The sequence below is a fragment of the Syngnathus scovelli genome, chromosome 2, assembly GCF_024217435.2.
Source record: "Syngnathus scovelli strain Florida chromosome 2, RoL_Ssco_1.2, whole genome shotgun sequence".
In the NCBI taxonomy this organism is placed as follows: Eukaryota; Metazoa; Chordata; class Actinopteri; order Syngnathiformes; family Syngnathidae; genus Syngnathus; species Syngnathus scovelli.
In genome coordinates this window covers 6,494,036-6,520,423 of record NC_090848.1, presented here as the reverse complement: position 1 = coordinate 6,520,423, position 26,388 = coordinate 6,494,036, and the positions used below count along the sequence as shown (strand labels likewise).

Below are 26,388 nucleotides of genomic sequence, written 5' to 3'. Positions count from 1 at the left end.
GGGGACTAAACTATATTTAGAGGCCAATGCTGCCTTCTGCTGGTTCTAGTAGCCCTACTATATTTATCTACATGACATGAGTTGCATGAGTTTGAGTTTTTTTAAATATAGATTTTGATGTGATTGCCCAATTTAGCCAGCATTACGATTCCTTGTATAGTCAAACTTTGAATCTGGGTTAGGATACCTGAAAGGGGTGTAGGCTAATTTGTCATTAATTTGAGTTCATCCCTTTTGTTCATTGGAATAAATAAAAATACAAATAACAAATTGCTTAAGTATTTTTTTCCTCATTTTTGAAAGACAAAAGTCTTCTATTTACTGTAACTACACCCTAATTAGCTTTATACTTTCTCCACTAGGCGGGGCTACAACATTAGAAAGTGAAACATACGACGAAGCCTTGGCAACTAAACGTAAGGCCACATCGGCACCGTAAAGCAAGTGGAAAATGTCGCAAACATTAAGCAAACTGACAGATACTTTGACGCTCATATGTCAATTGTTATTGTCGTTTATTACATTCCGTTATTAACAAATGTACTTCTGCGAGACAACACAGAAGCATTAGCAGCCAGTGTGACCATAACGGTTAGACAGTGTACTACACATCCGGTTTGTTAACAAAATAAGATATAGTAGTACTATACAATATACACAAAAGTGCTCCCTCTACAAATTCAAGTATAATTATAAAATACATGTATTTTTTCCAACATTATCCATAATGATAATCAACGAATGATTGAGTCCACGTCAAATGTCCTTTCTTGTGGCGAAACCCCAATGCATAATATGTTGAAATCATATTCTCTTATTTTGAAATGCAGCCATACGTCATTATCATACAGAAGGCTGCGCTCCACTCCACGCATCGCGTTGTCTGTGCCAACTTGACACGTTCTGCTCCGACCAAGAGAGTAATTTTCGCTGCTCAGGTGTCGCCAAGATTCTCTTTGGCAAAACCAAAACAAACAGGTACCGCCATTGTTATAAAATTGAAGACCGTTGTGGTTTGACAGGTTCTGTAAGACGAGCAGTTTCTGTCATATGAGTAGGAGAAGGGGAAAGGAATGTTCACTGATGGAATGGTGGATTTTGACAGCTAGCTTGGTATTAGCTTGATCAGGTAGGATTATTTTTTTGATTGAAATATCTGTAGGTATTACACAGCTGTTACCGCACCGTCGAGGCTGGTTGTTGCGTGCATGTCGTGCACACGCAAGAAGTAGACACGATGATCGAGTTGAGTCAGACTGGTGTTTCTGTTTGGATACAGTAGGGCAGCTCAAAGTACATCGAGAGTAACATAGATTTTAACATTACGATAAGTTTCTGCGATAACTATTAAGTCTCCGATACTATCCTGATCGAGTCAACCTTCAAGATACCGACTGTCTCTTCCTTCTCCAGAAAAGCCGAAGGAATTTAAAACCCCAGCGGCTATATCCTTGGAACCTTTTTCTGTGGATTTCCCTGTTTTGTGTGATGTAATGCCAGCGTGGGACGATCATGATGCTGCTACCCAGAAACCTAGGTTGAGTTCGACCATGAAGCTCCCACTGAAGTGACCTCTGTGGAGCTTGCAGCCCAACGGGGGCACACACTGGGAGTTATGGCATCTAGCGAGAGACTCTACGAGGTCTGGATGCTTTACTGCACCAAGGTATGTTGCGATCCCATTGATCCATCATTGCATGCATCATCTCATTATTATACGGGCACTGTTGTCTCTGAATGGTGTGCAATGTTTATTGTGATGAATGAGCTGACTCAATCTGAGACAGCACGTTTGAGTCAGCTGTTGGTTAGATTTAATTCACCTGCCTTTAAAGACTAAGCATTTCCAGGCGTTCATTCAAAACCGCCTGCCTGAGCTGCTCCTCATGCAAGTCTGGCTGCAGCAACACACTGCCCACTCTAATCCTTGACAATAACATGCACAGTACAGCACCCCCCCACTTAAGAGTATTTTCTCCATGAAAGCAAAGCTGTGTGTGGAAGTAAAGCTTGTATGATCACATGATCTTGAAAGTATGTTCATTTCAGCCAGTGGTGTGGTTGCACAGACGCACGCAGACACTTCTCAGTCATTTGTCAAAAGTATAACCATGACTCAGGAGTGTGTGCTTGCACTGAGTCAGCATCACATACATTGTCAGGAAGATGAGTTTTTATGGTTTTGTTCTGGCCATGAGCCAATGTTGTCGCTTGGTAGATTGTCCCTGGATGAGAAATTGGATGCAGAAAAGACAAAAATGATAGATTATTTTTCTGAGATAAACGGGCGGAAAACAAGCAGTAATAATCAGTCAGTCAGACGCATCGCCATGCAACATTATCTTGGTTAATACATTGAGCTTGCTTATTTTTCCGCATGAAAACATATATAATTCTTTCATTAGATATTACAAATGTTATTATTTAGGTACATGTTAAATATTGCAAAATATCGCTATATACAACAACCATCTTGCATAGTTTTCCAGTATCTTGCATCCCTATAAAAACATCATTTGCGGCTACGCTACTGCTGCCTCCGAGTGAAAGAGAGGAAGTTGTGGATAAAGAATGTACTCTCAGTTTACAGTTGCCACCTGATGTTTGTATATTTATAGTTTTATTAACTTGTTGATAGTCATATTCTTATTGGAAAAGTATGTCGCCTGGAAAATAAAGAGAGTCAGTTGAATTTTCAGAATACATGCTTGTCATGGCGCATGGTCTGGATGTTACAACCACTGGATTCTGTCACTGTTGTTTTCCAGAGTTTGAAAATATGCATGTATCTTTTCATCAAACTCAATAAATAGATTAATTCATTCATGAAAAAGCCTCTTCATGAATGACGACAAATCTAATGAATAATTACAATTTAAATTATTTATTTTGATAATCGATTAGTTGACGATTAATCGGTTAATTTGACAACTAGGCAAGAGTATTGTATTTTGACAAAATTGAATATTTATGTTGTACTGACTCTGCTGATTATCATGTCCCTCTTGTTTCTCATTTCTGTCGTTGCTTTGCATACTCCTGAAATGAAGTGACTTCATATCAGCATTGTCTCGTATGGGTATATGCCCTGTGCACCCGCCTCATTAAATACATCTTTACCCTGTGATGTCACAGACCACATCCTTCTTTCAAATCCACTGTCACTGAGCGTTTTTAGCCTTGTGGTTTCAGTGAGTCCAACCATGTCACCTCGACCACAAAGGGTTGTCCACACAAGCACAGCAACTGGCCGACCACGCCTGTCTGGAAAGTTGGGCGCCTCAGCAGCATAGCTCCTTAGCAACATAACTCCAATTCTAAAATCAGCATATGATGTCACATAGCAGAGCCTGATCTGCTCTACCAGATCAGAACATTCTTACGATCACAATCAATGCGCAATGTCATCAACTGCTCTTTGCTTTTCGTTGACACAGGGCCAGTGTCCTTCCACGGTGACACTTTGTAGGGCCACAACTGAAAGTGGTGACCTTGGTTGTTGCACATCTAATCAGATGTTTCACAATGTGATGACATAAATGTGCTCAAGGACTAAATGTGATGAAAGAAAGTAAGCTTTTTTTTAATTAGATTTTGAGCAAATGTGATGTGACTCCTATTGTAACATTGTGACTTCAATTTGCCAGCATCGGTGCATATTTTATTATTTTTCTATGAACAAATGTGTATGTCTGTGTGACTGAATGAGACTATAACACTCTGTGGGTTTCTTTCTGTCTGTCTGTTTGTGCGAGAATTTTTTCCCCCCAAGTCGAGTGAAGAAGGCCTTGGGTAAAAAGAGCCATACAGTGTAGGGTGTGTCCATGTGTGCCACAGTCCAAACCCTCAATGGGCATCTGTGCTCCCAAACTGTTACCAAAATGAGGACACTAACACACACACACAGACACACACACACACTGCAGTCAGTTGTCTTACACTTACTTGTGAGGTAACCCTATCACTCGTCAAATGGTGGAAAAGATTGAACACTTTTGCAATAAATTCAGTCTCAGCTCATACAACAAACACCCAATTTCTAAATAAAGCCACACAAACTCTTTTTCCTGACAGAAAGGGATGTTACTTCCACCAAGAAGGTTATGTTGTCATGCATATGGTTAGTTTATTTATGTATTTGTTCATCTGCTAATTCTGGGTTATGAATTTTTCTATATCTTCTTTTTTTTTCTCCATGATATATATAGTAGGTATTGTTCCAAGGATGCTCCAATAGGAGGTTTCTGGGAAGCCACTCCTTGCAATTATTGTAATTATGTTGTAATTATGGAGGATATTAATAGTAAGTTTAAAAAGCTAAACGTTTATCCAGAAGCAGTTACAACAAGAGAACAAGATGTAAATATTTCTGTTGCCAATAGTTCGGACTCCAAGGTCTTTCTGAGTGCAAATCTCCCCATTCTCACTACGTGGTGCAGGCTGGTGTTTCTGCGGTCACTGGCTTGCCATGATGACTTCATGAGAAAAGCAGTGAGTGTGCTTCCTGTTCTGCTTGGCTGATACCCAGACAGGCATAAGCAGTCAATCTTCACGTGATGAGCTGTCAGTGAGCATTTAATGCTGCATTTGTTTGTATTCAAATATAAGTAGTGCAACTTCTTTTGATCAATATATCAAATCTATATAATAAAAAACATTTTCTGTGTCATTGTGCATATTTATAATAATTGACAATCGCACAACATTGCTTCATTATACTCTGTCCGTGGCTTGCAGCCCCAGTCTTACTCTGTGGCTGCTGTTGCCAAGCCATCTCTGTCTGGGCTTTGTTCCAGGAATTTAGGATATGTCGCTCTGCAAGTTGCTATCGGATCCCCCCCCCCATCTCCACCACCATCATTACTACCCCGCTCTGTCAATCTCTCAACCTTCAGAATGCAGTCCGACTTGTTTTTTTTTTTTTTTCTTCACCAAGTGCATATTGTGTCCCAGGTCTAAGAAAAAATGAAACACACTCACTTGAGGCATTTGTTACAGTATAATCATAATATTGCTCGTCGGTGGACTATAAAACATAATGGAGTTGGTTGAATAGAAACCTGATACCAGTATCAATACCAGCATCCCTAAAAAATTTAAAAGCACAACTGCTTGGCTCGTGCACCAAAGTCTCAGACATCTTAAATCTTGTGGCCTCCCTTTTTCTCTTCTCAGAGGGACCCAGACTACCTGAAGCTATGGCTGGAGAGTTTCATCAGCTCCTATGACAGATGTCTGGATGTGGACTTTGAAAAGCCACCGTTAAGGTATAGCGTGACTCTAATCAGATGTTTTTTATGGTTCCTTCTTTAATGCTTGCCCTCTCATAAACCTCGAAGACTGCTTTCTGTGCTTTGTTGCTGATTTTGCACATCATTAGTGGAGGGGGGAAAAAAAAGTCAACTATTGACTTTTTCATGTCAACCATATTGCATTTAGTTAAGTAAACACAAAAAGGATCATAATACAAATGGATGTGCAGGCTGGAGGAGCCCCCACCGGTACTGACCCTTCTCCCAGACAACATCCTCCAGGTTTTGCGCCATCAACTTCTGCAGTGCGTCCAAAAAGCCTCTGATGGTCTTGAGCCTGAGCAGCAAAACTTGGCACTGCTGCTGCTCAAGTTCCTCATTATTGTCTGCAGGTCAGGACAACAAACATTTATTACACACAAGATAATGTCATTTCAAAGCTTATTTGTGTACTTTATTCTTTTTTTCTTCTATGCACTAATGCTTTTGTTGTTGTTTCTAAAAGGAACCTGTCCAATGTGGAGGAGATAGGCACCTGCTCCTACATTAACCACATCATTGCCATGACGACACTTTATATCCAGCAGGTCTCTCATCTCCCTTATTATTTATTCTCTCTCTCTCTCTCTCTCTCTCTCTCTCTCTCTCTCTCTCTCTCTCTCTCTCTCTCTCTCTCTCTCTCTCTCTCTCTCTCTCTCTCTCTCTCTCTCTCTCTCTCTCTCTCTCTCTCTCTCTCTCTCTCTCTCTCTCTCTCTCTCTCTCTCTCTCTCTCTCTCTCTCTCTCTCTCTCAAATGCATTTTAATACATGATCTATACTGTATGTCTTTAAAAAGTGAAGCCTCAACCATTTCTGTCAAAATAGCATTTACAACAACAATCACATTTCCAGGTATTAAGCTATAGTACACCCAGCCAGTCACCGGCAAGCTGTAAATACAGGACAGTAAAACTTTGATTTAGCTGACCCCGGAACCAATTGACTCTGAATCTAACTGGCAAAAAATGTGTCGGAATAGTCGCGACTGGCTGGAATTCGAAACATCCGTGCATAGCGAGCAAAGTCCATTAGTTCTGAATTAGCTGCTGTTTGCTTACGCAATCAATTCATGACTCCCGGTCGGGCCAGAAAGACTCAGGACGTTGGTGTTTTGTGGCTTCACAGGCCACTGACCCCGCACAGCGCTCTACAGCCATTGTTTACATCTTGTACACGTCTCTGGAATATTCTATAGTGATTTTGAAATATTCAATATATGGATACAATACATATACTGTAAACACACTCACAGTTTTCTGTTCTATGAAATCCCTGATAACCTAGTTTTTTCTCCATCATGCGAGTCACTAATTGTATATCTTTATGCATTTGGCCAGTGCAGTCATTTCTGGTCACATCACTCGGTGTGCAATTGACTGTATGAGAAAAATCTAAGTGTCTCAAGTGTATCTCTGGTTTTCCAGCTGAAGAGCAATACCAAAGAGAAGGAGTTGGTGGACCAGAGCCAAGCTGAGGAGTTTGTCCGTCATGCACTGGCATTCTGCGAGAGCCTCTATGACCCTTATTGCAACTGGAGGCATCGAATCTGCGGGTAAGATCATCCAGCCGATACAACCGATTGCCACTAGAATATAGAGTATGTGTAATTCTTTTCATTTTTGTCTTTTTTTATCTAGAAAGCAGCTGGGCACAGTCGAGAGAAGCAGGCAGAAGTACAAAGCGGCTCCACTTACTGTGGAATTTGTCCCCTTCTTTTACCGTATGTTTCTAACCCTCCACCCCCACTCTCATTCATGTTTCTACTCTTAAAAAGTAGAAAAATTCATTCCAGTCTGTTTTGTACACATTCTATGCAAACAAGCACCCTAATTTATCTGCTATCTTGGTCGATTTAGGGTCCACTAATGCATTCTGTATGTGTCCTTTTTTCTAGAGTGTTTTCAAGAGAGTGAGCACCTTAAGGAAAGCTTGAAATGTTGTCTACTGCACCTTTTTGGTGCTATAGTAGCTGGTGACCAGGTAAGGCACCTGAAAGATTTGGTGAACAGATCATAAGAAGAATCCCTCTGGTAAATGTTTTTCACGTAAGCAATAATTGAAACGTGTGATTGTTCTTCTATTTTGTTTTGGTCGATTACATAAGATCACAAGTTTATGATTAAAAATTGACAAGATGTGAAAAAGTTCAAAGCATTTGAATACTTTTCAAGGCACTGTTATGTTCCGCTTCGGGTTTGCGTTTTGCACATTTGTTTTCCTAACAATGTTATAAACACAGGAAAAATCCCGGTCAAACTTCTTTTACTTTCCCTTCCAGAAAAATGCACTGCTTGCCATCTCTCCGGCCACCATGGAGGTTTTGATCCGAGTTCTGGTGGACAGCTCTATGGGTAGCTGTTCGTCAGACGAAGGCGAGGACTGGGACAGTGAGGCCCCTGATCGGAAGGCATGTCTGACTTTAGGCTGTTTGAGGGTGGTGGTGCAGTGCCTCCTGGCCGCCAGCTCCGACCAGCGGCAAGTAGAAATCGCCTCGGTGCTAGAAAACTACTTCAAGCTGCTCAATTCAGACCCAGCAGCTGTGGTTGCTGCTCGACAGCCACAGCAGCAGCACGCCAAAGTTCGAGTGGCAACACTAGGCAGGCACTGGGAGAGCCGCTTTGTGGCACTGCAAGTGCACATGCTAGGTATGGCAATCAACTTGTTCCTACAACTGTTCGGTTTTGCAAAATGGTGCTTTCGTCACTTTATATCTGTGTTTTCCCCCTCTGCCACACAGACACAATGAGGGACATGTTCCTTTGTTCAGACAGGCCAGTTCTACAAGCCATCTTCCTCAATAGTAATTGCTTTGAGCATCTGACACGTCTACTCCAGAATAGCAAGGTAACTTCCGAGCTCATTACAGCCTGTGACCTATTCCCAAAAGAAAAACTAAAATTAAGCTATGGTAATAGTTTCCTCTTATTTTAAAGGTTAGCAAGAAGGTTTGAAAAGCATAAGACTCTTACGAATGATGCAAAAGCTTTTTTTTATTTTATTTTCTATTTTTTGGTAACCTATCTCTAGCGCGCTGCACTGTTAGCCACGTTAAGTTCTCTTGAGAGTTTTTGTGTAAAACTTGTACAGAGCATGCATGGTAACTCTCTACAGCTCGGCTGGATCACCATCACTCCTCCACAGTGACCCCAACTGAGGGTCAGGTCTTCTCACCTCTCACCCGCTGCTGTACTCACTACATCTTTCCTCCCCAGCACCGAACTTTGCCCCTTCCTTTCTCCTGCTCTCTCAACTCCCCCACACGCTATGCTGACATCTTGCCTGTTGTGTGTGTCAGCTGGTTAACGCTAGGTGCACGGCGGCAGACAAGGACCAGAAAGATATAACCAACAACAGGTTACTGACAGGAGGGAGAGACACTCAGGTACAACAGAGGAAGTCCCACCTCAACCTACCCCCGCCCCATTCGCTATCCACCTCCCTTACCTGACCAGAAACACTGGCCACTCCACAGCAAGACCCTCACCAGACCCTGCCCAGAATATATCTATTACATTTTCGAAGGTTTAGGCGTGCTGATTCACTAATCGTACGGCTAAATATACACTGTAACTCTTCAACGCTATCATATACAATCCAGTCTTTATGTTCTGCATGAATATAAAAAAAGACAATCGTATTCTGTGTTACACTATTCTCATTAAGCTTTTTGTACTGGTATTACTCAAAAAGTTACGTTTTAAACAATCCATTGATTACGATACTCTACAGGAAGAATGATAGACTTGCATTCAGATACATTAACGTTCCTTTGTTTGAGCTAAGACGAAACGTAATGAAGAAGCAAATTATTTATCGGTTGAAATACAACATACACAGGACGACATAATCAGCTGTAGAGTCACTTGCAATTTAGCTCAAATGTACAGATTAATAAAACATCAATAAATTCTGTATCTAGGATCAACCAAATCAACAAATGCTGTGATAGCAAAAACATCTCCTGTCTTGCTGAGGAGTGACCGCTATGCCTCCCCCACAGCTTTGCCAGCCAGTAGCATTTCTGTTTCTTCCCTCCCCTGTAAATATTGTCTTGAATTCCATTGGAATGCTATCATTTTGGAGTAGTATGTGTCATCCCAGAGTTCAAAGGTGTGAGGGAATGTGGGCTCATTGACATTTTCAACACAGTCCCACTCCAGCTGGTCCAAAGTTCAAACTGTTTCCGGTTGCATGTTTTATCCTCTTGAAACATCAGGCGAGGAACACTGCACCTGTTGGGACAGAAGCAGGACAGAGCTGGGAGGAGATGTGTTTGTTTTCGTGGTTTGGCTTTTGGTGTGTGGGCTTGCATGTATTCTCTGTGTTTGTCGTCAGCTACGCATCTTTGTGCTTTTTTTTTTCCATTTCTTTGTCACTGAGATTTTACTTCTTTTCAAGGTAACACATGCAGTAAAAACTTTGATCCCTGCAGCTATTCCAGTTAGTTCTAACCACTGAGGATGATTTTACTCATGTTTTGCCACTTGGATCAAAACCAAAGACTGCTATCCTTTCACCCCATATTTTTAATTCAGTAAATAAAGTATATCTTTATGTGTGTGCAGTTAAATTGTCTGCATGTTTTTACACGATGTATATATATTTGAAAACACAATGATGATGTTGATTCTTTTGCAGGTGATACAAGGACGCTTAGACTCTCTTGCTGTAGCAACTATTAAAGCCCTCACCACAGTGATGCATAAATCACCGGCTGCCAAGGTAATTAAATTTTCCGAGGAAGGAATTGGAAGAAACTTGCTGTGTCATTTTCTGTTGGTAATAACAACAGAAATCATACATGGATAATAAAAGCAATGTATTTTTATCCTGACACCTCACAGGAGGTGTTCAAAGAAAGAATTGGTTACAATCACTTATACGAAGTCCTCGTTTCGCTCGGCCAGCCATCTCGACACCTCCTTAAAGAGCTCATGAACATGGTGAGGCTATTTATTGTTTTGTTGCTCCTGTCCTTTGTAATCAATTGTGTGTCTTTGGGTGCATGTGTAGGCGGTGGAGGGCGAGCACACATCTGTGGGCCTCTTGGGAATCAGCAATGTGGAGCCTTTACTCTTGCTCATCCAGTGGCTGCCGGAATTAGACTCATCCGAGTTGCAGATCTTTGCTGCTGACTGGCTCTGTCGACTTATCTGCCTCAATCAGCAGACACGCACTACCTGTGTCAATGCCGCCATGGTCTTGAGAGCGCTGGCTGTTCTCGAGTGCCACCGGCGGCTACATCGAGTTTGTGCAGAGAGCCTTTTGCGTCTGGTTGGCTCTCTTGGCTCCCAGTCCCTAAGTGCCAGAGATCTTCTTAGGCTCCTGCACCTGCTCAGACCACCAGAGTCCAACCAAGCACATCCTTATGTGGGACCTGCTCTGAAAGCTCTCTTAGCCATGGTACGGAAGCAGGGTCTGGAAAGTGCAATGCAGTACTTCGATCTCTCGCCCAGCATGGCTGGCATCGCTGTTCCAACTGTGCAGCGCTGGCCAGGTTCTGCCTTCAGCTTCCTAGCCTGGTTGTCCCTGGACCAGGATCAGTTGGGTCCAATTAGCAAAGACAAGAGGAAGCAGCTCTACAGGTTAGTCAAAAAGAACATTTGGTGAAAAGAGAACACTATTTTCATTGACAATCAATAGTGTATATAAGAAAATAATTCATAAAGCACACAGTTTACAGAGTGGGACATCCCTAACAAATGAAACGTTGGATTAAGATTTTTTTTTTCCCCTTTTGTCAACCTGTGCAGCTTTTTTACCTCCGGGGGAATGGGGTTTGAGGCTTTTATTAGCTCTGCGGGTCTGCTGGTGGTAGCTGTTTGCACAAAGAAGGAATACGTCACAGTCATGCTGCCCGACAACTGCTTCTGTGACTCCCTCTGGGTGAGCGACATGTTATTATTGCACACTTGGTACAGCAAAACGCTGTAATAATTTCTCAAACCACCACTATGCACATTGTCTGCCTTGTCAATAATATCTTGTGTTAGAGATAGCACACATTAACAGAGAGGCAGTATAAGTCTGGGTTTACTGTTATTCTTGTCAACAGCACAGTATTGGTGTGGTGCACGTACCCGGAAAGAGGCCATTCGGGCAGAGTCTCGTTTACATTTATGTGGATGGACAGCAGAAGCTATCTGCCCCCCTCAAGTATCCCACCATGTCTGAGGTACGTATGCATTTATCGTCATTATTCACAATGTATGATACATGAAATTGGGATTCTACATGATTGCTTACTCTCACTGATGTCTCCCACAGCCATTTACCTCCTGTTGCATCGGCTCAGCAGGCCATCGGACCACAACTCCGCCTCCCTCGCAGATCCCTGACCCCCCCATCTCATCCGCCACCTCACCCAGCACACGTTCCTCATTGGGTAGCATCCTTTCGCCACACACCTGGGGCGGACTACTGAGTGGGAAGCCTGAGTCTGTGACAAAGCTCATTTCAGCAGGGACCCAGGACAGTGAGTGGGGGAGCCCCACATCTTTGCAGGGTCATCTGGCGAGTGTCATAGTGTTCCATGAAGCCCTACAGCCCAACCACATCAAAGCCCTCTGTAGTGCTGGTAAACATTGAGAGATTATATAGATGGAGGACTTAAAAAGTCATTGTAAATAATGTTGCTTGACATGTTGTTTCTATACAGGTCCAAACTGTGTGTCTCCTTTAAAAGCCCAAGAGTCAGAACTTGGTGACCTTTCAAGCAAACTGCTGCTGCATTATTCACCAAAGGTAACTTTTTCCTATTAAAAATAATTAGCATTATATATCAAGTCTCACGTAAACTTAAGCCAAATTTTGCCAACAGGCTTGTCAAAACCCGATCTGTCTTGATCTTTCCCCCAACAAACTGCACGGACGCCTTACTGGGAAGAAAGTTGTTAACTGGGACATCAAGGTGAGGCCATCACAAAAAGTCACATATGCGGGACACCGACCCTCGAGGACCGAAGTTGCCTACCCATGCACATTGTCATTCTTCCACAACCCATACCGTGCATGTTTTCATTGTTTTCTGCATCTTTGACAGGATATGATCAATTGCGTAGGCGGGCTACAAGTGCTGTTCCCTATACTAGAACAGCTGTCACTCATGACCCCTGATCAAGCGAATAGTGATGCCTCAACTGGGTCAGATTTCATCACCCCAGATGTGACCACTCCGCCTGATGGAGAATGGGTCATTCTCCCATCAAGCAGGGCTTCAGGTATGTTTGGCACCACCCTATAAATACATTACCAACAAGCACGCAGCAGATAAAATCTTCATTCTTGATATACTTTAACAGAAGCACGTCTGGAGAAGAATCTGGTGGCTACCTTCTTGTTGGTGCTGAAACATTTTCTACAGAGGCATGCTATAAACCAGGAGAATCTCCTCCACTCGCATGGTGTCGCTACTCTGGGAGCTCTGCTGCAGAAGGTGTGTGTTGAGGCTAATTTCTCACATTCACAGTAGTGTCTGGGAGGCCCGGCAAGGAATGCTGGCGCTGTGTGCAAAGTTCACTAGCTCAGTGTGTGATCAAAAGGTCACTAGGATCAACTTAAACTGTTCTGTGACTGAAGCACTTGTGGACACTTTAATTCCCGCAAAGTGTTTGCTAATAGGACACTCTTTTGTCACCATATTCAGACAATACAGTGGATTATATTTTAAGACAGGAGGAATGAATAAATTAAGTGATCGTAAATTGAGTAGTGAATACAAAGAATGCAAACTCTGGCTGTGTCCGAATGTCCACCCTTATCCTTCATTCATTATATAGTCCCACACTTTATTTGGCACTAGAAAGTAGTTCCCTTGTTCTGTTTGGTAATTCGGACAGCCAGCTCATTACTTTTCCCTTCGTTATATATCAGATGATCACTGTACGTGTTATTATGAAGCGGTGCATTAAGATCTCTGACTATTTACCTTTCCAAGTGTATTGTGGGTAATTTTTTGAGTGAGCTAAATTTTTGCTCCCTGGACATTTGGATACTCCTATAAAATGGTGTAACCCCTTAATGATGCACTATGTAGGAAATAATATGCACATTCGCACACAGCCTGTTTTTTTTTTTCCAATGAGTTCCTGGTGCGGTGTTTTGGTCAGGGTTAGTTGTGATGTGTGAATTAGTAAAACAGTACATTGTATATTTTAAATGTGCTGTATGTTTTCAGCTTCCAGCAGGACACATTGATGTCAATGTGCTTGTAGCTATGCAGCTGCTGATAGAGCAGGTGACTTATGAGAAGAACCAGGGCCTGCTGCAACAACTTCACACACATCTACTGTTCAACTTCAACATTTGGAACAAAGGGGACTTCCCTCTACGTATAGGTCAGATCTCAAAACTGAAAGAATACTTTTACAAATTTAAAATAGTAAATTGGGGACATTTACTATTACTTTTAGCAGTTCTGAGTTTTCATGTTTTGTTTTGTTTTCTTTGGAAGGCCATATACAGTACTTGACCACTGTCATCAAAGACAACAGGAAGCAGTTCCGGAAGAAATATGGAGTCCGATTCCTTTTGGACATCATACGTCTCTATTATGGGTACGATTCAGTTTCCAAACTTTATGGCCAATCCAGTCCGACCTGGCAAATATTGAAATCAGCTTTTCACTATAGGAAAAACAGTAATAAAGAGAGTGACCTGAGTGAAGATGACATTGTGAACATCCGTGCATCGCTCTGCGACCTCATCAAGTACTACATCAGCAAGGGCGTCTCCCAGGAGGAAATGCACAGCATTATTGGATACATTGCCGCCATTGGGGACGAAGATCAGGTGAGAAAGTATAAATCACATAGCATAACACGTCACCAAATTGCTTTCATCCATCCATCCTCCATCCATTCCTCATCATTTGGGTAATTTTAGATACTGCAATTTATTCTGTTTGTCTAGCACCTTAACACTATCGACTATGTTAAAACTTATGAAATGACAGTTGACCGTCAATGCCCAACATTTATTTTTTTCATTCATAGTTGTCCCACTCCTACATTATGCCTGAATTTTGCCATTAAGATTTATTAATTCTTTCAAGAGAATTTGAAATATTTACAAATGTCACAAAGGGCTCCTTTTCCAGAACTACACAAACAATTAATGGTTCTTTCCTTGGTCTTTTCAGCACTTCACACAAAGTTTCAAAAACACTTACTAATAATAAACATGAAGAAGATAAAAAATGTCTTCTTTTTGTAAATTTGACCAATGTATAGCCATTTGTCTAATGGGGGGGTTTGTTGAACCAGAGTTCCTTGGTGGCAGGTGACGAGCTTACGTACCACTTTGCCACAGCTCATTTATAAGAATAATAAACAAATTTCAATGCAAGCATTAGCTTGGTTGATGTTTTTGTTGTTGTTGTTGTTGTTATTGCGTGATAGACTGGGCCCGAATGGGAATTACTGCAGAAGTGCCTTCACAGGAAGTTACTGGCTCATTTCACATCAGGCATCCTTTTTCTCTAATCTTCTTTACTATTTCGAGGCATTTTCTTCTCTAAACATTGCAGCAGTTAGTTAAATTGACTACATATGTATCATTCAGGCTACCGATTTACAGTTGTGCACATACGTTTACATACCCCGGCAGAATTTATGCTGTCTTGGCTAATTTTCCGAGAATATGAATAATAACACACTCAAAATTATGGTTAGTCTTTTGATAAAGCCATTTGTTATCAAACATCTATGTTTGCTTCCCCCCCATGCATTTCAATGAATGTCAATTTTACACAGATTTTGGTCCCTATCCACTGCAAATAGCGGGTTCCACTGTGATGTAATAATATGTCAAATGAAACATGGCTTCTCCTATCAATGACTAATTTTGAGGATATTTTTCTGTTGAAGATTTGTGGACTCTTCGAGATGTTACTCAGCCTCCTTCAGAACAGTCCATCCAGAGACCAGCTCTTTCTGCTCCTCTTTGAGCCCGGAGCAGCTGACTCCTGCTATGCTCTTCTGCTCAACAATAAACACTCTGACCGTCTTCGAGAGCTTGTCTTCAAGGTGGGTTACAGCTGAATACCAACATTTCCACCATTCATCTCAGAACTACAATTTGCTCATTCTTTATTCCTACCTCTGCACAGCTGTTTGAACGCATGTTGCGATGTGACCGCATCTATGAGAAAAACAAGCAGCGTTTGAGGCTGAGGGAGGCGGGCTACAACGGCCTGTCACTACTCTTTTCCGATCTTCACATCACGCCAACTCTCATTCGTTGTCTCCTCAATCAGGTCTTGCACACAGGTCAGATTTTATTTTCGCAATCGTAATAATTGATGTAACCGAGGAAGACAACCAAGAGTAACCTGCATGTGTGTGTTTATAATATGAAGATCAAGTGGTGAACTACAAGGATCTAATGGCATTAGTTCAGCTCACTCATCGAACTGGACCCAGAGTACGGCTCATTGTGTGCAAGAGGGTGAGGAAGCACAAACTATTTCTTGTGATCCTTAATTCTTTTTTTTTTCATAGCAAGACAATTGTATCAGGCATCTTACGAATCCCTAATTGCCATAAAAGATTAATAACATCTCAAGCAACTTTTTAAATGTCTCAGACTTCCACCCGTGACAAAAAAACCCTCCAAGAATGACTCTAAAATCTTGAAATAAGCATTTTAGCATTTTAATATTCCTCTTCATGTTTAGGTGTACCAGCTTCTCCAGTCCCAACAAGATGCTGGTTGCCAGATTTCCAAGCAGCAATGTTGGCAAGACACGCTTGCCCGACTCTTCCTGCGAGGCGAAGGCTCATTGACATCGCGAAATGCAGACACAGTCAGCAACTGCAGCCTGGACTTGAATCAATCTAGCGGAAGCAATAATAACCGCCTGGAACTGCCGCTGCACCGCAAAACAAGGGCAAGCAGTGCCGGGCGCTTGGACCGCCCCGAGGACGACTGGCTCAGCATGGGCGACAATCGCTCTGTAGACAGCCTGGAAAACGGCGATGTCATTTCACTACTGGACACACCGTCATCTTCCGCTTCAGCTGAGCCACAAGGCCAAGTCAAGCCCTGGCCAGTGGGGAAATCTGCAGGCTTGACGCTTGATCTGTCTCATCTGCAGGCCTATGAGGCCTTGGAGAGTGGCAGCCAGACCCCTGGCAGTATCCACAGCACACCCTCTCCATCAGATGCACCGAAGCCCTTTCCTGGCAACTCTGGAGTATTAGATCAGAGCGCCCCATTGACTGAAGACACCTTTCTCTTCAGTGACAACATCTCACTCGGGGAGTCCCTCAATAATACTGAGGTGAGGTTTTCGGGAAAGCTTACATTGAGGAAATGAAAACGATTGTTGTCAATGTATTTATCTTTATCTGTCATTGACTTCTAGCGGGCTGAGGAAGAATTGTGCAACATGTTGCTGGACATAATTCAGTGTGTGATGTGGCGTGGAGTTGAAGGCTCTGACGATTCGGCATGGCTGGAGCGTGGCCAAGTCTTTTCAGCGCTCAGCAAACTGGGAACAGCCAATGAGCTCCTACTTCCTGTTGACCAAATCAAACTCGGGTATGTCCTTTACCAGAGTGTTGACACTACTGCACAAGGTTACATGCTTTCACATGCAGGTTTGGTAAACATGTACCCTCCACTCTGTGCGATCGCTTTCTAGTCTCATGGAACGTATGTTGGAATTGGCGGTGACTGACAATCGTGAGGCATCTGCTGCCACCTTGCCTCAACACACGGAGAACGCAGTCCGCCTACTTCACATAGTACAAGATTTCTTGCAAGCTGAGGGCCTGATCAACCCATCGCTTTGGACAGAGAAGGTGCTAGAGGAGACTGTGACATTGATGGACTGTCTCATGGTGTGGTATTCTGCTGGCACCCAGTGGTTCCAGCTTTCTCAAATTGGACTGAGATTGTTGCTCGGCTTCATGGCGCAAGAGGACCCAGAGGTAAAACATTGTCCTTATTTTGTTTTGATTCCAAATGACGCCTTCTGTCATAACAATTGTTATTTTTCTGGCATCACAGGTGTGTGCAATAGCCACTGCCAAGCTCAATTTTATTCTCCAAATGAAGGAAGTGTCTAGCCAGGATGAGGCCTGCTACCTGCTGGGCAAGGTTGAGTGCATCCTGCGGCGCTCTGTCCAGGAGAAAACAGAAGAAACATACTCATTCCTGGTTCCTCTGTTGAGAACGCTCCTATCCAAAGTTCACCGCTTGCTTTATATGGAGCTACATCTACCCCAACTGCCTGATACCAACGGCAGCCCATCTTTCTTTGAGGACTTCCAATTATACTGCAACTCACCCGAGTGGCGGGTCTATCTCGACAAATATGTAAGAGACTGAAGTGTGCCGTGACATATTTCAGCGGATGAGATGACAGTGTTAGTGAAGTCTTTCCAATTTATTTTCAGATCATTCCGTACATGAAGCAGTATGAAATCGAGACCTTCAGTCAGGGCCATGAGAGTATGGCGCTCTACTGGAAGGAGTGCTATGAGGCCTTCATGGTCAGCCTGCATAAGAGAGAGCGAGAAAGGGGGGAGAGCAAGATCTGCTTTCAGGTTAATTGCAAAGATTTTGTTGGATTCTAAATAAAAGCAAGAATTACACTTTACTAACATGTCACCTTTTGACTCCAGGAACACTTTGTTGAGCCATTCTCCCGGCAAAGTCGTCAGGAAAACCAGAGATACAACAGTATGTTAAAGCAACAGCATAGCCAGAACAGCGCCTCTCTCAGGCAGTGGAAGGCAGCTCGGCGGGGCCTTGTTTGTGAGAGGGGGCCCTGGGCTGAAAGGTAATAATAAGGGATAGTAGTTTGCATTTCTTGTTTAGAAATAGCCGAACACAGTCTAGTTGGACGTTATCTTTTTTTTTTTAAGTATCATTTGCAAAATTGCTCATGAATAACATGCATGGCCATTCAAACATAAACTTGTCTTGAAAGTATTCTGAATTATATAGTGGCGAGGAATGTGACCACTGAGGGAAAGTTGACAGTGCATTCATATTAAAGACGCAGCATCCTTTGACCTTGGTGTAACAGGCAGCCAAAGAGGATGCATTGGAAGCTGTCCAGCGCAGAGAACTTTTCCCGCATGAGGCTGAAATTAATCCGTAATTACAACTTTGACCCTTACAAGGAGGCCAGTGCCCTGCGAGACAACCTTGGTAAGACCCAAAATCCCATCATTGATTTGGATATACTTATAATATATTTTTTTCTGTAATATTTCGACATCTGTGACTTTGCTTAGGTGTTCATCATCAGTTTGTCAACCCGGAATCTCTGCTGTTGGAGGCTGTGAAGCAGGTCAAAGTCACCAACCTGGAAGATGACATCTTGGAGCTGCCAGAGGATGATTTGGCAGCAGCAAATAACCAGTAAGTAATTTACCCGAGCAGTAGGGGCACAATTGAAGCATAGTTGATCGTCATGAGCCCAAAGTAGTTCCATCATATTTTTCATGTTGTTTTACAGGATTGAAGCAGAGGAAGCAGGTCAAAAGGAGAAACTGATTCTGTGGGAAGACTGTCAGCTGGTGACAGTGGTCGACGTGGTACCCGGCCGCCTGGAACTCACGACCCAACACATCTATTTCTACGACAGTAGCCAAGAGAAGGACGAAGGTGCGTCTGATTCTGTTGTTCTTTTACAAGTTAGCGACTCGATTGTTGTTATCTTTGTTTAACACCAATCATGATGAATTTACTTCCATGTTTACTGAAGGTGTGGGCCATGACTTTAAATGGCCACTGAGTCAGATCCGTGAGGTCCATCTACGGCGATATAATCTGCGACGCTCCGCCCTGGAGATCTTCCTTATTGACCAAACCAACTACTTTCTCAACTTCAAGAAAGAGGTGATCTATCTGTTTCCTTAAACAGGTCTGACCTTCACGTCTTGATAACTAGCAATACAGTAGCTGCCCTGTTTTCCAATTTACAGGCAAGAAATAAGGTTTATGACCGCATGTTGCTCCTGCGATCCCTCAGTCTGTATGGAACACGTTCTCCACAAGAGCTCCTTAAAGCCTCTGGATTAACACAGGTCAGGACCATCATTGTACTTATTTTGGGTGCGGGCCACTTTGTAGGTTCGGCTTCCCCCAGAGTACCATTATGACAGTGAAACCAAATAAATGTTTAATCGTTTCATCATATTATCTCATATTACACAAAATAATGGTACATTTCTAGCTTTGCAATCAGACGTCAAGGACCTAATTTGCATTTGCATAAAATGGTGTGGCCCTTGAGCTGTATTTCCAAGTTCTAAAATAGATCATTGACCTTACTGAAATGCCGAATATAGTATGTCATTTCCCTCTTGGCTCAAATTTTCCACAGAAATGGGTCAACCGGGAGATTTCCAACTTTGACTACCTGATGCAACTCAACACAATTGCTGGCCGAACATATAACGACTTGGCTCAGTATCCAGTGGTATGTTCCCTAACCGAATACATGACTGGTAAAGGATCTGCCAGACAGTTTACCACTCTTGTACCTTTGTTAATAGTTTCCCTGGGTTCTGGCAGACTACACCTCCAAAGAGCTGGACCTTTCGGATCCCCTGGTATTCAGGGATTTGTCAAAGCCAGTGGCAGTGCAAAACAACCGCAATGCTAAAGCTGTCCGAGAAAAGTATGTTTTCACTACGTGTATTGTGTGTCTCTGGAAAATATGATACAGTTGCACGAAAAATATATTAAAACCTCTTGGATTTACCTGGTTTTCTGCATAAAGCAAGACAATAGGATTTTATTCTAATTTAAATCACAAAAATAGACGCAGCCTGTTTAATCTGTCTGTCCGGCTGTCTCTGTCTGTCTGTTTAATCAATCTAATCAATACACTTGGATTTTTTTTGGGTGTACAATATAGTATATTGGTAGATTTTCAAGAGATTTTCTCTCCCGTCTGTCAGGTATGACAGCTTTGAGGATCCGACAGGAACTATCGACAAGTTTCATTATGGCACTCACTACTCCAGTGCAGCTGGTGTTATGCACTACCTGATCAGAGTTGAGCCCTTCACCTCCCTGCACATCCAACTACAGAGTGGGCGGTAAGATGGTCCTCTCAAACATGGCCGGGATGCTACTTGAGTTATAGCAGTCATCATTTGTAGCCGACGTGTCATCTCATCTCTGATTGTCTTCAGATTTGACTGTGCCGACCGTCAGTTCCACTCTATTCCGGCAACGTGGCTGACTCTCATGGACAATCCCAATGATGTCAAGGAGCTCATACCTGAGTTCTTCTACTTCCCAGAGTTTCTTGAGAACCACAATGGTGAGGTTCTCCAAGGACTCTTAAGATGTGATAAATATAATTCGAGTAATACCCTCCTCACTCCTTTGTGCTCTGCTGTCAACTAGACTTTGACCTCGGTCGCCGGCAGATAACCAAAGAAAAAGTAAATGATGTCATTCTGCCCAAATGGGCCAAGTCTCCCGAGGACTTTATCTATAAACACCGCAAAGCCCTGGTGAGCTTTTGTCCTAGTTCATGTGCTCCTTGACTGCACTGCATTTTGTCATACAAGTATGAAAAATGGAATTTAATACCTCATTATGTCTGTGTTACTGTGACAGGAGTCTGAATATGTGTCAGCACACCTTAATGAGTGGATCGATCTGATCTTTGGTTACAAGCAAAGGGGTCCCGCTGCGGTGGAAGCTCTCAATGTTTTCTACTACTGCACATATGAGGGTAAAGCATTCTGAACGCTCATCGCAGTTTAATTCTCTGAAATTCTTTGCAGTCTCAGTATTTTATGCTAACTTGGCTTTACAGGAGCAGTAGACCTTGATGCCATCACTGATGAAAAGGAACGAAAAGCCTTGGAAGGCATGATCAGCAACTTTGGGCAGACACCCTGTCAGCTACTCAAGGTTCAGAAACACCCTAGATCAGTGATTCCCAATCAGGGTTCTGTGAGAGATCATCCGGAATACCACTGGAAATGATCAAATTTCACTCCGTTTCTCTGAAAACTATTTAGATTTACAAATCCATCATTGTTGATCTCTTTAAGGCACAACAATGAAATGCTCTTCCATTAGATGGAAAAAAGTTCAATAAACCTGTTGCCATTTTATACATCAGAATACGTCATGGCCTCCTGAAAGTTGTGTTTCATTTAACAAGCCTAGACTAAACAGAATAAAATAATCCAGATGAGCTTCTGATTATTGCTATATTTTTGATTTGTGATACACTGTAGGATTCTCATAATCATGTAAAATAGAAACACTGCCCTTGATGCATGCTATCTTTTCCATGATAATGAGTAAGCACATGTATTTCATTTTAACTGCATCTGCCTGTGTTTGTGTGGGAGACTAGGAGCCACATCCAATTCGTCTTTCCCAGGAGGAAGTGGAGAAGAGGAAGGCTATGCTGGACTCGTGTCCTCTGGTCATGTTTGAACATCTCAGCAACCTTAAGTCTTTTTTTGTGGAGGTTTGAATTCTGACATCTTCCCGTACCGTTGAGCATTCCTGTACCACGTCTCACATTGGAAACCCCTACCCCCATCTTTCTGTGTTTTGCAGGGCATCAGCGATAACGTACCACTGGTCAAAGCAATTGTTCCAAAGAATCAGTCCCACTCCTTCATCAGTCAAGGGAGTCCAGACACAATGGTTGGCATCACAGCCTGCTTCGTCTCCAATGCCTATTTGTTTTGATGAATTCACCGCAGACTGAAATTTTCCCTTGTGCATGTTTTTTTTTCAAGGTGACAGTAAGTCAGAACTGTCTGTTTGGGACCCATGGGTGGCTGCCTTACAACAAGAACATCTCCAACTACTTCACCTTCATTAAGGACCCCACAGTGTCCCATGCCAAGTGAGAATACTGCACTTGCCACAAATATTCATGCAGCCAATAGAGAAAAATACTTCCTTCACTGAGCATATGTACAACTCATTGCCTGTAGGACCCAGCGTTTTCTGTCCGGACCCTTTGCTCCTGGTGTGGAGGTAACAACAAGGCTGTTTGTGGTCTCGCACGATGGAAAGTTGCTCTTCAGTGGAGGTCATTGGGACAACAGCCTCAGAGTCACGTCACTTGTCAAGGGCAAGACTGTCGGGCAGCACATCCGACACATGGGTAATGTAATTTATGTAGTAGACAGACGCGATTAAAAAATTATGGAGTCAACCCCCTTTCGCTGTTTTTGGAAAGCCGTTCTACTGGATGGTAACAACCTGTGTGCATTTCTCCTCGCTTCTCATATCCCCTCCAGATATTGTAACCTGCCTGTCAACAGACCACTGTGGTATCCACCTCATCTCTGGCTCCAGAGACACCACCTGCATGGTGTGGCAGGTTCTACAACAGGTTCAAGCATCACTGGTCCTACCTCATACTATAGTATTTATTGCTGAAGCTTTTTTTGTCTGTGAAAATGATCAGCATATCAGCATAAATTGAGAAGATATTTTGACTGACATTCTTCACTAATTTGAACTGTTCTCTCTTGCTATAGGGTGGCGCTCCAATAGGTCTGAACCCTAAACCTGTTCAAGTGTTGTACGGCCACACAGATGAGGTGGTTAGTGTTTGTATCAGCACAGAGCTGGACATGGCTGTGTCTGGAGCACGGGTGAGGGTTAAGACACAAACTGCAAGGGCACTGCAAGTTTCATCATGCCAAATTGTTCTTGTGGCAGCACATCCGACTGAACATGTTGAATACAGACTATCCCGCAGTACTTTAATTACTTCCAATAGCTTTTGCAATGCACTAAATCACACAAATGATTTTCAGGACGCATAATATTTTAGAACTAAAATAAAACAGTGGTTGAACAGAACCACTAACCTCACATGCTTGCATGACCACTTATAGCTGGGAATACATTGTGGCGCAAAAAAAACAAAACAAAGAATGGAAATTTTTTGTTTTAAATTTTCATACTGTTTTTTACATAACTAAATCAGTACTCCTTGTTCAACATGGTGTATTATCTTTCTCCATATCTCATCTGAGGTAGATGAAATATTGATAAATTAGACACAGCACCATCTAGTGTGCAACTAGTTGCTACTGCAGAGTTTTATGTTATCAAGATCCACTGGTAGCTGTTGTTGGGCCAAAAACTTCTATGTCTAAATTTAGTCAATTTCATATTTTTTTATAGTATTGATCAGTCTCGATGTGGGTATGCCATTGAACAATAGAAAGTGTTGAAAATACCTTTCTGTCTTTGATAATGCAATGTTCATCGCTCATCAAACATTTTGGGGGGCTTCCTGTGTTTGTCAGGATGGGGTCGTAATCATCCACACAGTGCGCAGAGGTCAGTACGTACGTTGCCTGCGACCGCCGTGCGACAGCTCCTTGCCGCTGTCTGTCCTCCACCTGGCCGTGTCGTGGGAGGGTCACCTGCTGGTCCACACCTGCCTGGAGGGCAAAGCAACACTCAAAGTGTGTACAGTATATTGCTTGAATAAATAGTACATCCTAGAGATTGCCAGCTAATTTTCCAACATTTCCTAAATTGTTTGAGTTATTGTTTTTTTGTTACAGGACAAAAACACTCTACACCTTTACTCTGTGAATGGGAAGCACCTTTGCAGTGAACCTCTGAAGGAGCAAATAACTGATATGTGCGTTTCTGGGGAGTTTGTTGTTACCGGCAGTGAGCAAGGCTACTTGTCCATTCGAGACCTCTACAGGTAAATCCAAACTTCAACTCAGTCATATTAGTACAGAGAAATGCAATCTGCTTCAAGACACTGAGTGAACTTAAGCATGTTTTGATCCTCGACCAATTGATTGCACAATGTAAAAAGAATGACTTTTATATTTTAGGTTGCACTGCATTGACTTGCGCTTCACGTGAACATTCTTGTGGTTCTCTGCAGCCTCTCATTGTGCGCGGAGCCCATGGCCATGCATGTGCCTGTACGCTGCGTATCCGTCACTAAGGAGCAGAGTCACATCCTGCTGGGCCTACAAGACGGCAAGCTGATCATCGTGGGCGTGGGCAAGCCGGCCGAGGTAAAGAACTCGCTGAGGAACTACATCGCTCAGAGCCTGGAGGGATCGCCGCTCATGGCTTCCCCCTTGCTGGCCCCACTTCGAGCTCGCTCTCCCACTCGCCTACTGCACCAGCGAGACCAGCTGGTGTTCAGCCCCACCTCTGTCATCCACAAACCATAGCACCTCGAGTCCAGTCCTCAACTCAAGAGTTAGATGTTGATTCGAGTCATTACTTTAAAAGTGCTGCTTTTGCAAGCCATATTCCACCAGAAAATAATTTCTAATAACGCAAGCTGATAGATAATATTGCACTAATCTAGAAGTTTATTTTGATGTTGAAGTAATATGTACAAAATGTGGTTATACAGTAGATTCCAAAATATCCTCAGAGAATGTATTTTGTTGTGCATAGCAACATAGCGAAAGTTGGTCCAGACAGGCATAATTTCACAATTTTTATTTATTGCTTCACTTAATAATGAACAACTAATCACTCATCATAAATCATATCCCCTTTTCTCCCCGTTTCTTTTGGCATTACTTACCCCCCCCCCCCCCCCCCCCCTCTTCCATCCTATCCCCTTCCCTTCACTTCCTCTACCTTGGCTCCTCTCAGCTACGTTCAAGCCACATCACACGGAAGCTGTGGGGCTCCACCAAGAGGCTGACCAGAATGTCCTCGGGGGAGTCGGACATGATCATCTAGCATGAGCACTGCCCTTCGTGTCCCCAATTCCTAACCCCGCCCCCACACCCTTCATGGTCATCCTCCATTTGTGTCATCCGTCGCACCACCATTGATGCTAGCTTGCGTAATTCTGTCTCATCCGAGCGAAATGTGCTCAAGTTTCGTTGCTGTGGACTGACAAAATGGCGCTGGCGCTACGGTTCAGATCCAAAAGCAGCTGCAGCTTGCAGCATCACACCACCACCACCACCACCTCCTCATATCGTCTTTGTATATATTTTCAAGTGACCTTTCCGTCTGTCTTCTTTAGTTTGCAGAGAGGTCTGCCCTCGCCTCAAAGCTGCCATGCAGCAGTCATGTGTTGTGAGACAACTCACTTAGAAGACCAAAACTGTCAGCCTTTGCCATCTTATTGTGCGTTTCATTGAACTTTTTGTTTTCCAGCAAATGCATGTAAGCAGCCCTGTAGCTTCTTGGCATGTAGTCATGTGAAGTGGCATTTTGGAATGTTGAGTTCTAATGGCAGTAGATGAAACTTCTAAAGAGAAAACAAGCTGTCTGTTTATTGAATGTTTTTAAGTTACTAAGAACAATCGTTTATAGGAAAAGTAGCATTTTGAAATCACTCTTTGCTCCTTGTGATACGGTTTAGGAATTCTCCAAGGGCTCCACCAAATGTGATTAGCAATACATTGTTGGGTGCGTTTGTCTTCTTTTGCCATCTGCGTTCACCTTTTGTCTTCCTGCAGCCACCCTCTTACCGACTGTTAGCCGTCTTCATTGCTTCAAATATATTTTTAGTTTTAAATCACACTACATGTACTTCCTGTTAACAAAATATATTAAAGTATTTGTTTTAAATCACACTACAAGTCCTTCCTGCAAACAGGGTACATTATACACCAGATGTTTGTCGATTTGGACACTAAAAGCCACAATGTAAAGATCCTGTGGAGTCTGTGATCCAGCTGTTAGTGTTACTAAGCAAAAGTGTCCCTCTGACACTGTGGTATTTTTTTGATCCTGTAATTTATTTAGTTTTTTTCCTCATACGGACATTGGAGCTGCAAGACTTCCGACAAACGGAGTGCCTTTATCAGAGGGTGGTTCTCGTTATTTTTTTAAATTCCTGAGACAAAGTGACTTAACTGTGTTGTATCTGCATTATTTTCTGTGACTCTCACCAAATGCATATTTGTATATCTGATTATTTATGAATGCGATATAAATATGTAATGTACAGCATGATTTTTATTATTTCTGTTTATCAAACGTACTTTTTGCACTTTCCGGGTACTGATATTGTAAGGAATTGTTTGAAAATTGCTCCCTAATCTGTACATACTTGCTTTGTGAACACACAAATGAAACATGATCATTAAAGTGTTGTCTGGATTCAGACCTAAAAGTCAACATAA

The 26,388-nt window shown here is 42.7% G+C and overlaps 1 protein-coding gene across 3 annotated transcripts; it reads left to right on the top strand.

Annotated features, from left to right (window-relative positions):
* The first annotated feature begins 984 nt into the window (after nucleotides 1-984).
* nbeal1 (neurobeachin-like 1) lies at nucleotides 985-26,388 on the top strand. 3 transcript variants are annotated; one of them, XM_049752256.1, is made up of 55 exons: nucleotides 985-1,129; nucleotides 1,414-1,666; nucleotides 5,176-5,267; nucleotides 5,483-5,644; nucleotides 5,758-5,839; nucleotides 6,715-6,842; nucleotides 6,928-7,010; nucleotides 7,185-7,270; nucleotides 7,569-7,935; nucleotides 8,028-8,134; nucleotides 8,586-8,672; nucleotides 9,929-10,012; nucleotides 10,135-10,233; nucleotides 10,304-10,875; nucleotides 11,044-11,176; nucleotides 11,346-11,465; nucleotides 11,558-11,867; nucleotides 11,949-12,034; nucleotides 12,111-12,200; nucleotides 12,333-12,510; nucleotides 12,592-12,725; nucleotides 13,467-13,626; nucleotides 13,743-13,845; nucleotides 13,921-14,080; nucleotides 15,157-15,315; nucleotides 15,399-15,558; nucleotides 15,648-15,736; nucleotides 15,966-16,571; nucleotides 16,656-16,831; nucleotides 16,935-17,223; nucleotides 17,303-17,611; nucleotides 17,692-17,841; nucleotides 17,920-18,077; nucleotides 18,327-18,451; nucleotides 18,538-18,664; nucleotides 18,762-18,910; nucleotides 19,011-19,144; nucleotides 19,231-19,332; nucleotides 19,632-19,727; nucleotides 19,804-19,928; nucleotides 20,212-20,352; nucleotides 20,449-20,579; nucleotides 20,666-20,775; nucleotides 20,882-20,999; nucleotides 21,084-21,181; nucleotides 21,636-21,752; nucleotides 21,845-21,934; nucleotides 22,030-22,139; nucleotides 22,231-22,403; nucleotides 22,540-22,634; nucleotides 22,783-22,899; nucleotides 23,563-23,724; nucleotides 23,827-23,975; nucleotides 24,165-24,300; nucleotides 24,899-26,388. In XM_049752256.1, exons 2-55 carry the CDS (start codon nucleotides 1,616-1,618, stop codon nucleotides 24,986-24,988), a joined length of 8,265 nt encoding a protein of 2,754 aa, XP_049608213.1. In that variant the 5' UTR covers nucleotides 985-1,129; nucleotides 1,414-1,615; the 3' UTR covers nucleotides 24,989-26,388. The 3 variants fall into 3 exon arrangements, with proteins under 3 accessions (XP_049608213.1, XP_049608214.1, XP_049608212.1); XM_049752257.1 differs by lacking the exon at nucleotides 8,586-8,672; XM_049752255.2 differs by lacking the exon at nucleotides 24,899-26,388 and having other exon boundaries at nucleotides 24,165-24,854.